The sequence below is a fragment of the Pristiophorus japonicus genome, chromosome 3, assembly GCF_044704955.1.
Source record: "Pristiophorus japonicus isolate sPriJap1 chromosome 3, sPriJap1.hap1, whole genome shotgun sequence".
Classification (NCBI taxonomy): Eukaryota; Metazoa; Chordata; class Chondrichthyes; family Pristiophoridae; genus Pristiophorus; species Pristiophorus japonicus.
Genome location: NC_091979.1, coordinates 127055769 through 127074507, shown reverse-complemented (window position 1 = coordinate 127074507; position 18739 = coordinate 127055769). Strand labels below are relative to the sequence as shown.

General features: G+C 45.4%; 1 protein-coding gene across 3 annotated transcripts in view; it reads left to right on the top strand.

The window, feature by feature from the left end:
• Positions 1–18739, top strand: part of cerkl (CERK like autophagy regulator) — a 272030-nt gene that overhangs the window by 235177 nt on the left and 18114 nt on the right. For all 3 annotated transcript variants that reach the window (XM_070875804.1, XM_070875803.1, XM_070875801.1), the window contains one exon: positions 6551–6625. In XM_070875804.1, the coding sequence (XP_070731905.1) occupies positions 6551–6625 (75 nt within the window). The remainder of the gene's footprint in view (positions 1–6550; positions 6626–18739) is intronic.

The following is an 18739-nucleotide window of genomic DNA, read 5'->3' as shown; positions in this document are numbered from 1 at the left end:
TGTTGAGCAGTGTCACTTTTGATGCTCTGAGAATGTTCACCGCGGCTTGGGTAGAATATTAACTCCCTGTCTCTGCCCGTGCACAACCTGTTCACTCTCTGTAACACAGTTGTGCAGTCTGACAAGGTAGGACTAGCATTCAATTTATTTTTTAAATGTTGTCGTATATGGAGATTCCCTGAGAACCAAGAAACTGACGAGTATCTGTAGAGTAATTTCATTAGGGCACATAATATCTGTAGGCTGGGAGGTCACATCAGCCATGGAGTGAGTATTTTTAGTCTCTGAAATCGCTAATTCCTCCAGTAGAGCTGTCAGTCAAATATGGGAACATATAAATTGCAGCACCTAAATTAAAATCTGCATGCAGTTGCTTATGTCTTCATACCAGTATTTTCCAGATTGTGCAATTTCTGTTTTAATGCACTCATTATTGTCAAATGCCACAGGGAAAAGGATGGATATATAATTAGAATAATGTAGAAAATATTTTACACCCATAGGAAATAATACCAAAGCTTTGTGAAATTCTGTTGATTGCTCTAATGTTTTGATGGGTAGAAGATTTTCACAGAAAGGCAGGCAGGATAATGTAGAGCATTGCAGAATGATGGGATGGATGTTCATGGTTGAAATCATCCGATACAGTGAATTCTCAGTCTCAATTGTTTCACTGTGCAGAACTGCTGATCAACAGCAGAGGTTGGAAGTAGGTTGGATGTTTACCTCTCAGCTACAGTTGCTGCTTGGCCTGAGAGACAAGTAATGTGAAAAATGTGAAGCAAGTGCTACCATCAAAATATTTATAATAAAGTTAGTTTTACACAGAACTGCCAAAATGTATTGAATATAACTTCTTAATCATGGAAATTTTCAGTGATATTTTTATCCTTGATCATTCTCATAATAAGGGTCTCCTTTTTTGAAAGAAAAAATGTCTCCAACATTTATTTCTAATAACTAGGAGTGAAAATTTCCGCTATGCTCTTGATGTAATGAAATCATAACCCAACTTTATTAAACAGTTACAATTTTGCTACACCTCATGAACAGAGGAAGTATTTACCTTTACTCTATTAATTCTGTGCTAACTTCAATGTTGATGGAGTTTGTTTTTAAGTGATGTAAAGCCTCTAGCTTTGCATGTTGGATTAAGTTACACAGTAAAACTATAAGTGTTGATTTTGTTTGGAAGACTTAACTATTTGTGTATGATTAAGAGCATGATATCACTGTAGTCAAACTAGATTTTCTGTAAAACCCCTGAATGACTCAGAAGGAAGTTGCAACCATATAGTGTGTTATGGAGTCAGATAGAACAGCAAGAGCCCAGGTTCAATCCCTGTTCTGTGCTCAGTTAGCTGATCTTCGACGGGTTGACAATGAGATGTTTGTATTAGACAGAATCAACCAGGGTTCCCATATCCGATCCTTGAAGATCTGGGGTAGAAATTGCCCTGCCCCTGCCCGAAACGGGGCGCACACATCCTGTTTCAATGGTTTTTACCGCAGCTCTTGAGTGAAATTCTGCTGTTTGTTGTTTTTTACTTGAATCCGGAAGTCGCTCTTAATGGGGGTGATGACTACACGAGAGGGGCGATACGTGGCGGTGGCAACACCTGAGGGGTGGAAGTTGGGGGCGGTGCGGATTGACCGTCGCGATGACATCACCACGGCGCCGTGTCACCACGATTTTCAAACTCGGCCCACTGGGCCACCGGGGAGGGTTTCAGCCGGGCCAGCGGCCTGGCACCCAAGAGGGGTTGCCAGGCTGCCTGTTGGCGGTCCGGCCGAACCCGGGGGCATAATTGTCGGGCTGGCATGGCAGTCGGCTGACAAAAAAAGACATGGCGGTAGCAGCAGTGCATCCTCCCCTTTAAGAGAAGCCGCACCGCCGTTGCAGAAGGCCTCAGCCTCACTGGACCACCGGAACAAAATTGGGTTTGGCATCACCCGGTGGGCCGAAGATTTTCATGGCGGAATTTCGCCATCGCCGGGGGTGTAGATCAGGGGAACACACCGTGATGATGCACTTAGCATGGATCGGCAGCAGCGGAGTGGTAGGGGGGGATCGGAGCACTCTCGGGAAACCTCGAAATGGTAATTGGGCTATCAGTGGCCATTTCACGAAAAGTCAGCGGTCACTCCACTCCGCAGTGTAGCTGCCGATTTGTGGTGGTAACAGGCCTTAAAGAGAGGGGCAATTTTGGTCCCCTGGTATCCCTCCAGGACAGCTACTGGTATTCTGTGTCCTTTTCATCTGTTGAAAACATAACCCAAGGAAACTTATGTAAGAGGAGTCATTAACAACAGTGCACTTGAAGCTTTCAGTGCCAAAAAGTAGCATCTATAGAAGTTCGAAGCACAAAATGTGGCCATTGGTCCAATGTCTCTGTGCTTGCTCTTTAATTCCGGTGCCTTGATCTCTTTCCCATAACTCAGCATCCTTCTCTGCTTCATATATTTACTCAGTTTTTGTTTAAAAGATGCAACAATCTCTGCCTCAGCCACTGCCTGTGGCAAATCATTCAATGCTCCAACAACCCTCTGAGAAAAGACATTTCTTTCCTCACTCTCTTAGTGACGGTTTTAAATTGGTGGATCCCCCTTTCTGACACCCCAACCAGAGGAAATAGTCTTTCCCTATTCACCCTATTAAAAGCCCTCAAAATTTAAAAATATCTCTATTAAATTTCTGCTCAGCCTTATCTGCTCCAGTCTCAGTACAAAGTCTCTATGCTTGCTATGATTTTAATGTCTTTTCTATAGTGGGACACACAAAACTGCACACTGTATTTTAACTGTGACCTAACCAGTGTTTTGAACAAATTTATCTTTGCTTCTTTACTATTGCACTCTATTGGGGAGAAATTGCCCTGCTCTCCGATTGGGGGTGGTAACCTGCTGGGGCTGGGACTTCCCAGCCACTGAATTCGACTTACCGCCCCTAAAGGAAGTGGAACGCAATCTCGTGCGCTCCACTTCCTTTAGGGACGGGTCCTGGGGTGAGATGTTCAGCGCTACATGGATCCGCTTCAACGCCCCTCCCCTTCGCTTAAAGGGGAGGGCTGTTGCGCACTCTACAAGGCCTCTGATGGCCTCCACTTGCCCACCAGTGCAATGTGGGATCGGTTCTGTAGCCCGGCACCCAAAATGGAGTGCCGGACTGCACGATGGCGGCCCGGACCACACTAGGGAGCATATGCTGGAGCCGACCCGAGAGTCGGCAACCCAGTAAAGATGGCGGCGCGCTGGGCGCTAGTACCTTCCCCTTTAAGTTCCGCCTTATGAATGGATGTCGGCCAGCTTGATGACACGTGAAGCTGGCATTGACATCCGCTTGCACCAGCCTCGCGGGCTGCGGGGCAATTTCCCCCACGGGGCGATGAGGGGTAACCATGCACGGCCCGGGGCGCTACCTGTGGGGCACAGCGCTGCCACGGCATCCCCTTCACAAACCCCTCGGGCAATTTTCCAAGAGCCGGTAGCTCCCCCCAGGCAAAAAGTCTCTTCCACGGGAAGCGCTAACGGGCCTCTAAAAATGGGGCACTTTCGTCCCCATGACTCTGTTTATTAATCCCATAATGCTGGTAGCCTTATTTATGGCCTTATCTGCTTGCAGTTCAATCTGCCATCATCACATCTCTCCTCAATAAACAACTCTTGACTCCTCTGCCCTTGCAAACTACCGCCCCATCTCCATCCTCCCTTTCCTCTGAAGCCTTTGAATGTGTTGTCACCTCCCAAATCGTGCCCATCTTTCCCAGAACTCCATGTCTGAATCCCTCCAATCAGGTTTCTGCCCTGGCCACAGTACCGAAACGGCCCTTATCAAAGTCACAGATGACATCCTATGTGACTGTGACAAAGGTAAACTATCCCTCCTTGTCTTTCTTGGCCTGTCTACAGCCTGTGACACGGTTGATCATTCTATCCTCCTCCAATGCCTCTCCACTGTCGTCCAGCTTGGTGGGACTGCACTCACCTGGCTCCATTCTTATCTATCTAATCGTAGCCAGAGTATCTCCTGCAATGGCTTCTCTTCCTGCTTCCGCAACGTTACCTCTGGTGTCCCCCAAGGATCTGTCCTTCGTCCCCTCATATTTCTCATCGATATGCTGCCCCTTGACGACATCATCTGAAAACACAGCTTCAGTTTCCACAAGTATGCTGACAATATCCAGCTCTACCTCACCTCTACTTCTCTAGATCCCTCCATTGTCTCTAAATTGTCAGACTGCTTGTCCGACATCCAGTAATGGATAAGCAGAAACGTCTTCCAACTAAATATTGGGAAGATTGAAGCCATTGTCTTCGCTCCCCATCACAAACTCTATTCCCTAGCCACCAACTCCATCCCTCCCCTTAGCATGCGTCTGAGGCTGGTCGCAACCTTGGTGTCATATTTGACCCTGAAATAAGTTTCCAACCACATATCTGCTCCATAATTAAAACTGCCTATTTCCATCTCCGTAACATCGCCCGAATGCATCCCTGCCTCAGCTCATCTGCTGCTGAAACCCTCGTCCATGCCTTTGTTACCTTTATTTAGGCTTGACTATTCCAATGCTCTCCTGGCTGGCCTCCCACATTCTACACTACGTAAACTTGAGGTCATCCAAAACTCTGCTGCCCATCTCACTAACGAGCACCAAATCCCGTTCATCCATCACCCAATTTGCTTGATGAGCTACATTGGCTCCTGGTTAAGCAAAATTTTTAAATTTTCATCCGTGTTTTGAAATCCCTCCATGGCCTCGCCCCTCCCTATCTCTGTAATCTCCTCCAGCCCCACAACCCTAAGATATCGGCGCTTCTCTAATTCTGGCTTCTTGAGCCAGAATTTAATTGCTCAAATATTTTTGGCCGTGCCTTCTGTTGCCTAGGCCCTAACCTCTGGAATTCCCTCCCTAGACCTCTCCGCCTGTCTATCTCTCTTTCCTCCTTTAAGATGCTCCTTAAAACCTACCTCTTTGACTAAGCTTTTGGTCATCTGCCCTAATTTGTCCTTATATGGCTCGGTGTCATATTTTGTTTTATGACCCTCCCGTGAAGCGCCTTGGGACATTTTACTCTGCTAAAGGTGTTATATAAATACAAGTTGTTGCTTTTGTTATACACCTTCGGGGAATTATATGATTGAACCCTGAGGTCTCTATAATCATCCACACCTTTCAGCGTTTTTATCATTCCTCCTAAAACCACGACTTAATTACTGGCTTCTCTGTTTGGAGTAGAGAAACTGCAAGATATTGGCACCAAAGAAGCAAATGACTATGGCAAAGTTGCAGCAGATATCACTCTAAGGATATTGGTGTTCAGATTGTTAATGCCAAAACTGTTTTCTGCTGCCAAATTGCATAGTAGTGAAGTTGCTTGACTGTGCCACATTACGATTTTCTCTTCTCGTGCCAAAAGTGAAATGATAATGGCATATTTCTGGACTAAAATTTGATGTAACCAAAAAATAAGAGAAGGTACCAGGAGAACATTTAGGGATACTGCTGGAATCTTCAGAGACTTCTTTATGGCTGGATTCTTCAGACTCGTTGGAACTTAGTGCAGCAGCATGGAAACCAAGCTGCAGATTTGTTCTGAGACCAAAGCGGCAAAAATATTACAATCAATGAGATAATTGATATTAATACTAGGAGAAATACTCACATTTGCATTACTTTTTTATCCCAAAGCCGACTTTGGAGTTAAAATCACTTAGAAATCAAAAAGGATGTTAACTTTTTTTCACTTTTCAGCATTTAAAGGTGTATTGTCTCAGCCAAAGGAAAAAAAATTCCCAAATCCTATATACATTTTTCAATAACATTTAATTTTCATTAAATAATCAAAAAACAAATCTTTTCACGAATTAGAAAAGAAAAATTGATAAGTAAGTGGAATATCATGGAAAATAATCAGAAAAGTTAAAACCAGCATATTTCATTTATTTATAAATGGTTTTCTTAATTCTTTGTTATGTGTGGGCACTGAGATTCTTTCAAGTATTTGGGCGAGAAATTGGACTTGCGCCCAAAATGGGCGGCAACAAAACAAAGTCAACGAAGCGATTGCTTTGCACTTTGGTCCCAGGCCTGATTTACATTAATCAGGGCAAGCTTCACTCCAGTTTGGGCGGAAGCTGAGAATAAACCCCCACCTCCAATATGTCCACTAAGGTGTCTACTACTACAACAACAGCTTATATTTATATAGAGCCTTTAACATAATGAAACATCCCATGGTGCTTCACAGGAGTGTTATCAAAAAAAATCCCCAAATACTTTATACATTTTTCAATTACATTTAATTTGCATTAAATAATCAAAAAGCAAAGCTTTTCATGAATTAGAAAAGAAAAATTGATAAGTAAATGGAAGATCATGGAAATTATGCAGCAATGTTAAAACATGCATGTTCCAGTTATTTTAAAATGCTAAAGATACTATTGTGCTCCCTGTCACTGAAATATGAATGAAGGGTAATCATAAAGGCCAGCATTTATAAATGTCTTTTAGTTATTATTTGTTTACATAATAAAATTTATGTTTTTCAGGTTCCACTAATGTCTTAGCATTTTCTGTGCATGGACTTAAGCATGCGCGTACTGCAGCAATGCATATCATTATGGGTATGTATTTCTTACACTTTCAATGCTTTAAGTCTTCATAAGTGTGGATCCAGATACGACAATCATTTTTTTAAAAAGCACATTTCAAGTATAGATTACTCAATAGGACAATCACGAAATTCGCCAAAAAATTCTGAGTTCTTCAGCGTATAGTTCACTGCATTTTGAATTGCATGCGCCAGCAATATGCGTGATGACATCACACCCAATGTGCTGCTAACATGGTGCTTGCTAAGGTTTGTGTTCCAACCACTATGTCTCTTTTGCTTTCATCATCATCATAGGTGGTCCCTCGAACGAGGATGACTTTCTTCCACATGAGTTCACAGATGTTTCAATGAAGGACCCGATGTTCCAGTCCTGAACTCCAGTTGAGGGGATGGAAGATGGCCTGTGTGTGGATTTTTTTAATGTGTGGTGACTGTTGAACATCAGCCACCACACAGGCTTGACAGAGCTAGGCCTTTATCCAGTGGCAAGGGTTAACCAGGACGACTGGAGACCTGCTTTGCGGCACAAACCTGGTGCGCACACATCGCAGTGTGGGCTGGCCCATGCTGCCCCTGGGCCCTCGGCTCTTCTGGGCTGTTTGCCTTTGCTTTATGCTGAAAATGGGACAGGATTAGCAAATCATGAATTTAAGAACTAAAGCCTTTGTAAACTAAGTACATATTTTTATTTTTGGAATATTAAATGAATAAAGATTTCCAAGATCATAGAACCTTTCAATAGGAAATATTCAATCGTATTTAATTTTTGTGTAGTTTTAATGAATCCACAAAGAAACACTCCTTGAATTCTAATATTTCTTATTCCTTTATTTTAGCAAGCAGAAGAAAGAAAGACTTGCATTAATATAATGCCTTTCACGACAACTGGACATCCCAAAGCGCTTTGCAGCCAATGAAGTACTTTTGAAAATGTAGTCACTGTTATAATTTGTCAGCTATTGCATTTTATAACAGTGACTACACTTCAAAAGTACTTCATTGGCTGTAAAGCACTTTGGAATGTCCAGTGGTTGTGAAAGGTGCTACATAAATGCAATTCTTTCTGTAACAAAATCACTTCTGTTTTAAAACAAGGCACAAGGTTATCTTGCCTCTCTCCCTCAGCTGATGAATCAGTACTCTTCCATGTTGAACACCACTTGGAAGAAGCACTGAGGGTAGCAAGGGCACAGAATGTACTCAGGATGGGGGACTTCACTGTCCATCACCAAGAGTGGCTCGCTAGCACTACTACTGTCCGAGCTGGCCCAGTCCTGAAGGACATGGCTTCCAGACTGGGCCTGCGACAGGTGGTGAGAGAATCAACACAAAGGAAAAACTTACTTGACCTCATCCTCAGCAATCTACCTGTCACATTGTGGAGACAAAGCCCCATCTTCACACTGAAGACACCATCCATCGTGTTGTGCTAAATGGAATTGATTCAAAACAGATCTAGCAACTCAAAATTGGGCATCCATGAGGCGCTGTGGGCCATCAGCAGCAGCAGAATTGTATTCCATCACAATCTGTAACCTCATGGTCCAGCATATCTCTCACTCTACCATTACCATCAAGCCAGGGGACCAACCCTGGTTCAATGAGGAGTGCAGAAGAGCATGCCAGGAGCAGCACCGGGTGTACCTAGAAATGAGGTACCAACCTAGGGAAGCTGTAACACAGGATTACCTGCATGCTAAGCAGCGGAAGCAGCATGCTATAAATAGAGATGAGCGATCCCACAATCAACGGATCAGAGCAAAGCTTTGCAGTCCTGCCACATCCAGTCCTGAATGCTGGTTAACAATTAAACAACTAACGGGAGGAGGAAGCTCCATGAATAGCCCATCCTCAATGATGGCAGAGACCAGCACGTGAGTACAAAAGACAAGGCTGAAGCGTTTGCAACCATCTTCAGCCAGAATTGATGAGTGGATGATCCATGTCGGCCTCCTCCTCATGTCCCCACCATCACAGAAGCCAATTTGATTCACTTCATGTGATATCTGGAAGCAGCTGAGCGCACTTGATACAGCAAAAGCTATGGGTCTCGACAACATCTCGTGCTCAAGACTTGTGCTCCAGAACTAGCCGTGCCTCTAATCAAACTGTTCCAGTACAGCTACAACACTGGCATCTACCCAACAATGTGGAAAATTGCCCAGGTATGCCCTGTCCACAAAAAGCAGGACCAATCCAATCCGCCTATTACCGTCCCATCAGTCTACTCTCAATCATCAATAAAGTGATGGAAGGTGTCGTCGATAGTGCTATCAAGCGGCACTTACCAATAACCAGCTCACCGATGCTCAGTTTGGGTTCCGCTAGGACCACTAGGCTCCAGACCTCATTACAGCCTTGGTTCAAACATGGACAAAAGAGCTGAATTCTAGAGGTGAGGTGAGAGTGACTACCCTTGACATTAAGGCAGCATTTGACCAAGTGTGGCATCAAGGAGCCCTAGTAAAATTGAAGTCAATGGGAATGAGGGGGATAACTCCACAATGCTGAAATAAATTCCACCACAAAGCAAACTTTCGAATCCAACTTTGTACATCTATCCATCCATAATAACATCAATAAATCAACTCATCACCCTTATAAGTACATAAGAAATAGGAATAGAAGTAGGCCATACAGCCCCTCGAGCCTGCTCCACCATTCCATAAGATCATGGCTGATCTAATCATGAACTCAGCTCCACCTCCCTGCCTGCTCACCATAACCCCTTATCCCCTTATTGTTTAAGAAACTGTCTGTTTCTGTCATAAATTTATTCAATGTCCCAGCTTCCACAGCTCTCTGAGGTAGCGAATTCCACAGATTTACAACCCTCTGAGAGAAGAAATTTCTCCTCATCTCAGTTTTAAATGGGCGGCCCCTTATTCTAAGATCATGCCCTCTAGTTCTAGTCTCCCCCATCAGTGGAAACATCCTCTCTGCATCTACCTTGTCAAGCCCCCTCATAATCTTATACATTTCGATAAGATCACCTCTCATTCTTCTGAATTCCAATAAGTAGAAGCTCAACCTACTCAACCTTTCCTCATAAGTCAACCCCCTCATCTCTGGAATCAACCTTGTGAACCTTCTCTGAACTGCCTCCAAAGCAAGTATATCCTTTCGTAAATATGAAAACCAAAACTGCACGCAGTATTCCAGGTGTGGCCTCACCAATACCCTGTACAGCTGTAACAAGACTTCCCTGCTTTTATACTCCATCCCCTTTGCAATAAAGGCCAAGATTCCATTGGCCTTCCTGATCACTTGCTGTACCTGCATACTATCCTTTTGTGTTTCATACATTCCCTTACTGACTGATTGTGTGTGCCTTTGCCTATCTTACTGATGTCATGCATTGCTACCCCAGAGATTGCAGCATGGCTGCTGGAAGGCTGCTGACTTTCAGTGCTGGACACTGCAAATGCCTTGCTGGTCGATCTTGAGGAACTTGTGGCTGGCAGTGTTAAATTGAGTGGCAGTGTTACTTCTTCTTCACTCTCCTTTCCCTCTTCTTGGTCACCCACTGACTGGGCAGTCTGCATTTCCTGGGTGTGTGAAATGAGGAAGGCACAAAAATGGAGTAGTGTTAAGGGGAGGGCAGGAAAGCAAGAGATGCATGCGAGAAGGAGGATAACATACGAGGATACCAGGCCCTTGTATCCTTTCAGCCCTGCCGCTGACCAAGGACTCAGCCATGCCCCTGCCAAGAATGGCCAGCACCGTCTCCTCCAAGAGGGTGAGGTGAAGCTAGGAATCGGAGACATGATTCGTGTTTGGTACAGATTGTTGGTAGGTGAGTGATTGCGGCGAGGGGGGTTGGGGGGCAGTCATGCATTGAAAAGTGTGTGAGGCTGGTGGTGCAGTTGGTGGGAGATGGCTTTTGAAGATGCATTCACTGACCTTGACCATTAATCTGAGGTCATGAAGCTTTGTGCACTGGAGCCAGGTTGTGGGGGTAACACTGCTGGCAGTGGCGGCCTCAGTGACCTGGACCCACATCGTTTTTCCTTGAGGGCCTCCTGTCCTCTCTTGCAGTGTTGACCCCCTGAACAAAGCTGGAATGCTGTGTACTAGACCCTTGGTGCCCCTTCTTCAAAACCCATTTCCCACCAACTGGCTTGGTGAGCCATTTATGTTAGTGTTCAAGCACTTTTCCCATTTGTTTAGGTGTGGAACGCAATTCGGCTTTAAGAGCTGAAGACTGCCATTTGGGAATTATTTTCAATTTATTTTTCAGAAGGCAGTTGAGCTATAAGGACTAAAAACTGCCTATTTTTAAAGTATTATTTTTCTTTCATTTTAGGAGGCAGTTCTCATTTAAGGGACTGACACTACTTTCTAAAATGATAGCCTTGCTTTAAGACAACGTTGCCTTACTCCAGGGACGCTATGGCTACGCTACATTGGGCTTCCTCCTGAGACTAGAGAAACCGGCCTTACACCGTAAGTTTGGCCCTGTGCTAATATTAATTAGCAAACAGCATTAATATACCAGTACTGTCAGTGCTATTAATTTCGGGGGCCATTAATTGCGACCCGTAGTGGCACTGTCAGGTTTCCAGCACTCTGGAATTTTTACCCCCCAGTCTCTAGATTCGTAACTGAAGTCTTTCATTCCTGGTATATCTGGTATATCTACTCTGCACCCTCTCGAAGGCCTTGACTTCCTTCCTAAAGTGTGATGCCCAGAAATTAGCCACACTTCTCCACCTGGTGCCTAACCAGTGTTTTATAAAGGTTTAGCATAACTTCCTCGCCTTTGTACTCATAGGCTGGAATTTTCCCATTAAAAAAACAGTGGTGTTTGGAGCATAGCGCAGTTAGATTGTTAAAAGTGAAATTTCTGACCTGATCCTGCCTCCAACCTCCACTTCAATTTTTCCCGGAGGCGGGACAGGAAGGCGGACGCATAACCCGCTCCCGCGGGGTTATCTCAATTTAAATATTGTAATGATGCTGGAAGCCTCTATTTTCCCCTATTTTAAATTTAACTGCCCAGGGACTTCTTGTTGAACCATGTTGAACTGTTGCATCAAGGAATTAAGTGGCTTTATACCTTCTTCCTTGATCCAGGGTCCTGACCATAGCCACCGCCACCTGCCCCCCCCCCCCCCCCCCCCCGATCAAAGACCTCACTACAAGGCCTCCAATCACCACCATGAGCCTCTCAAGCTGGCTGGCTGCGGCCGGGAATCCGAGGCCTGAGATTCACATTATGCCCTGCCGGTAAAATTGACAGGGCCTGTGTGAACTCGGCCTCCCGGGTTTACCCACCTGCCTCGGAGACCCCCGTCCCAAGCCTGCTTACATGGGGAAAATCACAGTCTAAGGGCTAGAACCTCCACTTTTGTGCTTATCGCCCAAAAATGGACGATATTTCCAACGTGGGAGGTAAAAAACGGTTTTCAGATCGCCGGCTTCTTGCCCATTCTCAAAGCACCTCGTCTCCATTTTTTTAAATGGGCGCACCGCGAACAATATGAAATGGGCGGTAGCGTTACATTTTTTTGACCTTCTGCCATAAAGTGTCGCCGTCCTTAGCAACAGCATGGCAACGCTCGATTCCCGTAATTCAGGAGGTCAAGGGTCATCATGACATGCGCAGAAGAGGAGACAGAGAGAGAGGGAGCTCAGAGACACTGGAAGTGTGTGTGGCTGTGGTGTGTGCTTGTCTGGCTGTTGTGGGAGGCACGAGGGAGATTCACCAGTAGCAAAAAGCCTACTAAGCACCAAGAACATAGTTGGCACTGAGGTTTTGTCCAACAAATAAAATATAACATGGGAGGGATGGAGGAGACCCTGGAGCTGGTAGCCAGGGACATTGGTGGCAGAGGGCTCCCAGTGGTCCCGGAGCACGGCATTGCACCCCAAGGTGCCGCAATCCCATTGCCAATCACACATGAGAGCCAGCAGCAACATCTTGCTTCTGGCTCGGAGCACGTTCCTACATCGGGACCATCCTCTCCCGTATCCGTCCAAGCAGCGGTTCGGCTGTCACCGCCCCCAATGAAGCATCGCCTGAGGAGCTTCTCGGCCAGGCGGCTTGGAGTCAAGAGGGGAAGGGGTAGAGGTGGGGAGTAGAAGCGGGGTGGGGGGCGGAGGCGGAGGGTTGGTTTGTACAGAAATACTGATGATTTCAGACTAATGTTCGGTTTAAATGTTTTTTATTTAACAAAACCGCGTAGCGCATTGGCTCAGATAGCTGCACCGTTACACGCTGGTGATTCCTTAACATCCAAGGGTATAACTACACTTAACTTCAATCAACTTAAACTTTAACTGTCATCAAGGTGATGCCCACTATTGATATATCACCTGCACACCCAGCAGTGTGTCAGCCTTGTAAATAACACCAACGTTCTTTCAGGCAAAGCCAATCATTGATGAGCTCCTGATGTAAGGCTCTTGCAGCTATCATGCCACCACGGGTCCTTTCATGCGGTCTACAGGGGGGTGGGAGCATGGCTTCAGCGTCAGCCTGATTGTGTGGGCCGATGTCAGCGTCCACCTCCTCGTCCTCTCTCTGGTGAGGTGGACTGTCAGACTCATCAGGCAATTCTTGTCCCCTCCTGATAGCCAAGTTGTGCAGCATGGAACACACCACGACGAATTGAGCTACCTGCTCAGGGTGGTATTGGAGCTCACCTCCTGAGTGGTCCAGGCATCTAAAGCGCTGCTTCAGCACTCGAATGTTTCTCTCCACGATATTGCGAGTTGCTCTGTGGCTCTCGTTGTATCGCCTCTCGGCTTCGGTGTGGGTGTCATACAGAGGGGGGTCATCAGCCAGGTGGCGAGGCCATATCATGTGTCACCAAGCATCTAGAATTTACCTTGTGGCTGATTGTTAAACAAGTCAGATACAGTGCTCTCACGCAGGATGTAAGCATCATGGATGCTGCCTGGAAATTTAGCATTCACTGCCATTATAATTTGCTGGTGGTCGACAACGAGTTGGACATTCAGGGAGTGGAATCCCTTGCGGTTCCTGAAAACCTCTGCATTCTGAAAAGGTGTCCACATCACGATGTGTGTACAGTCTATTGCTCCCTGCACCTTGGAGAAGTTTGCAATTCTGGAGAATCCTAGAACCCCTCTCATTCTGTGCCTCCCTGGTCATAGGGAAGCTGATCAAGTCCCTCCTGTGTGCGTACAGGGCTTGTCTAATGCAGCGATGTGTGGCATGCTAAGAATGTCTGCAAATGTCGCCAGCTGTGGCCTGAAAAGAACCCGAGGCGTAGAACGACAGTGCCGTGGTGACTTTGACCTCGACGGACAGTGCAGTACTGATGGTGCTGGCAGGCTGCAGATCTGCCCTTATCAGCTGGCATACCTCAGTGATAACCTCTTTGTGGAAGCGCAGTCTCCGAAGGCAGGTGGTGTCGGGCAAGTCGAGGTAAGAGTACTTATGGGGGGTGTAATGTTTGGTCCTCCTCATTAGTCTGTCACATCTTACATTGGACACATAATGCAGTGGAGTGTTCCTTCGGCGATATCGAATCTGCTACATGTAATTGGTCACCAAGAGAGGGTGAGAAAGGACAGGCCCCATTGCAGTAGCTCTCTGTTTTCCACCGATTGGTCACAAACAAGGAATGTCCCAACGAAGACACCTATTCCAATCAGTCACAGTGTGGTCAAGATGTTTGTAGAGATGTTCACATCAACTCCAACGACCTGCAGCGTATATTCGAACTCCGCCAAAGTTGAAGCACAGCAGCCTTTTAAAGAACGCGACATGTGATCTAGAATTTGGCATCCATAACACTGTGATTAGTTCCAGTTCCACTTTTTCTGGGCGATGTTTTGGGTGAGCGATATTATGGGCGATATGTATGCGAGGTGGTGAAATTGACGCTGGGCGATCTCATGGCCGCTAGTTTCGGTAAATATGCTCTTTACAACGAAAAAAAGTGGGTGGGCGGTATTATTGAATCTCGTCGTTAAATCAGTGTGGAAATTAACACTGGGCGATATTATGGGCATTGATTTCGCCCATTCTGATGATTCTGCCCCAAAAAAGTGGACGGCCGGTAATATTTTTTCCCGGCGTTAAGCACTTGGGGAAAGTAATGCTCGACGATAAGTTTCCTAAAAAATGCCTGTCAATTTCCATTTTGTGCCAAAATCGGCGCTATCTGGGCGTTATACGTCATTTCAGCGGTAAAGTGGGCATTAAGCATACAAAAAAAGTGGAGGTTCTAGCCCAAAGTTTCTATTTTTAAAGCCAAGGATCCCGTATGCTTTTTGAACAGCCTTCTCAACTTGTTCAGCCACCTTGAAAGACTTGTGTATGCATAACTCCAGGTCGCTCTGTTCCTGCACCCCCTTTAAAATTGTACCATTTAGTTTATATTGCCTCTCCTCATTCTTCCTACCAAAATGAATCACTTCACACTTCGCTACGTTAAATTTCATATGTCATGTGCCTTCCCATTTCACTAGTCTATCTGTGACCTCCTTTAGTCTGTTACTATCCTCTTCACTGTTTACTACATTTCTGAGTTGTCTGTCCTCTGAAAACTTTGAAATTGTGCCCTGTATACCCAAGTCTATGTCATTAATATACATCAAAAAGCACAGTGGTCCCAACACCCAAGCCTGGTGGACACCACAGCATACTCCCCTTGAGTTTGAAAAACAGCCGTCATCACTTCTCTGTGCTTTCTGTCTCTTAATCAATTTCGTATCCACGCGGCCACTGCCCATTTAATCTCATGGGTTTCAATTTTGCTAACAAGTCTATTATGTGGTATCAAATGCCTTTTGAAATTCCAAATACACACATCAACTGCACTACCTTCATCAACCCTGTCAGTTACTTCATCAAAGAACTCAATCAAGTTAGTCAAACACAATTGGTCTTTAACAAATCGGACCCAGCTTTCATTTATTAACCCATATTTTTTGAAGTGCCAATTAATTTGGTCCCGGATTATTGGGCTCAATTTGCCCCAGTATTTGCGCCGTTTTTTTTTGAGATGGCTGCTTTTTCTGGCCTAATTTAAAAATCCCCAGTTTCCCCAATCAATTTGCACCAGCATAACTCAGTTAGTTACAAATTTTTTAAGTCAGTTTTTTTTTCAGGCAAAGGTAACCAGCCACCTATGCCACTTGTGGCCATTTAGGGAAGTTTGGCCAGCTGAGAGTTACTCCAGTTCTGATTAGGCCAGCGTATGTTGCCTGTCCTGAAAAACCTTCCCTAGAGTTAAGGAAATCGGTGCAGGTAAGGAAAGTGGCGCAGCAGATGCCCGGACACACTGAAAGAATTGAAAAACACAAAGCAGCAACTTACCTCCAACCCCGCCCGAGAGCTGCCTGGTTCCATTCTCTGTCCCCGGTTCACACACAGCAAGGCTGTCTGGTTGCATTCTCAGTCCCCAATTCACACACACACAGTCTGTGAGAGAGAGAGCAAGAGAGCAGCCCGATCTTTTTGGCGCAGATCAAGGCTCCACCCCACTCAGGTTAGGTCACGGCAAATGAAAAGATCCAACAGGGAAACTTACAACACTTTTTTTGCCGTACTTGGGCCCCAAAAAATCAGGCATAACTCTTCAAGTACGCCAAAAAAATGCTTTGGGGAAAATTGAGCTCTTTGTCTCTAAAAGTTTTCCCACCACTGATGTAAGGCTGACTGATGTATAGTTGTTGGAATTATCCAACTCCCCACCACAGTGTTTGAATTGTGGTGTAACATGTGCAATCCTTCAATCCTCTGGCACCACTCGCATATCTAAGGACGATTGAAAGATTGTGGCCAGAGCCTCTGCAATTTCCACCCTTACTTCCCTCAGCAACCTGACTTCTACTTTTGATAACTGCGAACCTCTTAAGTACCTCCTCTTTATTTTTATCCTATCCAATTTCCCTACTATCTCCTACTTTACTGTGAAATTGGCGGCAAGCTATTCTTTAGTGCACAAAGTACTCATTTAGTGCAACAGCACAAGAAGATCTCGTTGTTGGTCCCTAATCGGACCCACTATGATTTTACGATAGAATCGTAGAATGATACAGCATAGAAAGAGGTCATTTCACCCATCATGCCTGCATCGGCTCTTTCAACGTGCTATCCAATTAGTCCCATTCCCCTGCCCTTTTCCCATAGCCCTACAAATATTTCCTCTTCAAGTATTTATCCAGTTCCCTCTTGCAAGTTATTATTGAATCAGCTTCCAACTCCCTTTCAGGCAGTGCAATCCAGATCAAAAATAACTTGTTGCATAAAAAATTTCTCCTCATCTCACCTCTTGTTCTATTGCCAATTACCTAAAATCCACACCCTCTGGTTTCTGACCCTTCTGCCACTGGAAAAAGTTTATTCTTATATCTTCTATTAAAACTCTTCATGATTTTGAACACCACTATTAAATCTCCTCTTAACTTTCTCTGCTCTAAGAAGAACTCCAGCTTTTCTAGTCTCTCCACATAACTGAAGTTGCGCATTCATGGTACCAGTCTAGTAAATCTCCTCTGAACCATCTCTAAGGTCTTGACATCCTTCCTAAATTGTGGTGCCCAGAATTGAACACAATACTCCAGCTGGGTTTATAAAGATTTAGCATAACTTCCTTGCTTTATTATGCTATGCCTCTGCCAATATATTGCCTGTGACAGAGACTGTGGTTGTCGTATTGGATTGTACAGCCACCTAAGAACTCATGCTAAGAGTGGAAGTAAGTCTTCCTCGATTCCGACGGACTGCCTATGATGATGATGATATTAATTCTTGGTATCTTTTTTTTGCTTGAGGATGTTTAACATTTTGTTGTGGAGTCTGGACTTTTTATAACATAGGAGCAGTAGTAGGCCATTTGGCCCTTCGAGTCTGCACTGCCATTCAATATGATCATGGCTGATCCTCTATCTCAACACCATATTCCCACTTCTTCCCCATACCCCTTGATGCCTTTTGTTTCTAGAAATCTATCTATCTCCCTCTTAAATATATTCAGTGACTTGGCCTCCACAGCCTTCTGCAGTAGAGAATTCCACAGGTTCACAGTGAAAAAATTTCTCCCCACCTTGGTACTAAATTTCCTGCCCCGTATTCTGAGACTGTGACCCCTTGTTCTAGACTTCCCAGCCAGGGGAAACATCCTCCCGCATCCAGTCTTATGAACCCAGTCAGAATTTTATACGTTTCAATGAGATCCCGTCTCATTCTTCTAAACTATAGTGAATACAGGCCTAGTCAACCCAATCTCTCCTCATACAACAGTCCTGCCATCCCAGGAATCAATCTGGTGAAGTTTCGCTGCACTCCCTCTATGGCAAGTATATCCTTTCTTAGGTAAGGAGACCAAAACTGCACACAATACTCCAGGTGCTGTCTCACCAAGGCCCTGTATAACTGTGGTAAGACATCCTTGCTCCTGTTCTCAAATCCTCTTGCAATGAAGGCCAACATACCATTTGCCTTCCTAACTGCTTGCTGCACCTGCATGTTTGCTTTCAATGACTGGTATACAAGGACACCCAGGTCCCTCTGTACATCGAAACTTCCCAAGCCATCACCATTTAAATAATACTTTGTCCTTATGTTGAACCTACCAAAGTGGATAACTTCACATTTATCCATGTGATACTGCATCTGCCATGTGTTTGCCCACTCACTCAACCTATCTAAATCGCCTTGCAGCGTCTTTGTATCCTCTTCACAACTCATCAAGCTGGAGGTGGCGGAGGATGATCAGTTGAACGTGGAGGCTGGTGGGGTGAAAGATTCACGGCCTCATTTTATTTCTTCCTCCGAGCCTCTCAACTTCATCTGGCAGCGTAGTGTTGTTGAGTGGTGAATGATTGCCCTGGGAACCAACAGGAAGAGAGCTCAGAGGCCGGAAGGCCAAGGGAGCAGCGTGTTCTGCAACCAATCGCTGTGCTTGAGGGGTGGATCCTGAGTCGGCCTGTCAGGTGAATCAGTCTCAGAGCAGTTGGAGGCATTCAAGGAGGCAACATACAGCGGGCCTTGAGCAGCCCCAGCGGGTCCTGAGCAGCCCTAGCGGGATGACAAATAAACATTACCTTGCAGTTGTCGAAGGGACCCCGCGACGGCCGCTTCTGTCCCGGGCCAAAGGGACTCCGCGCCGGCCGAAAGGACTCCACACCTGCCCCTGTGGTC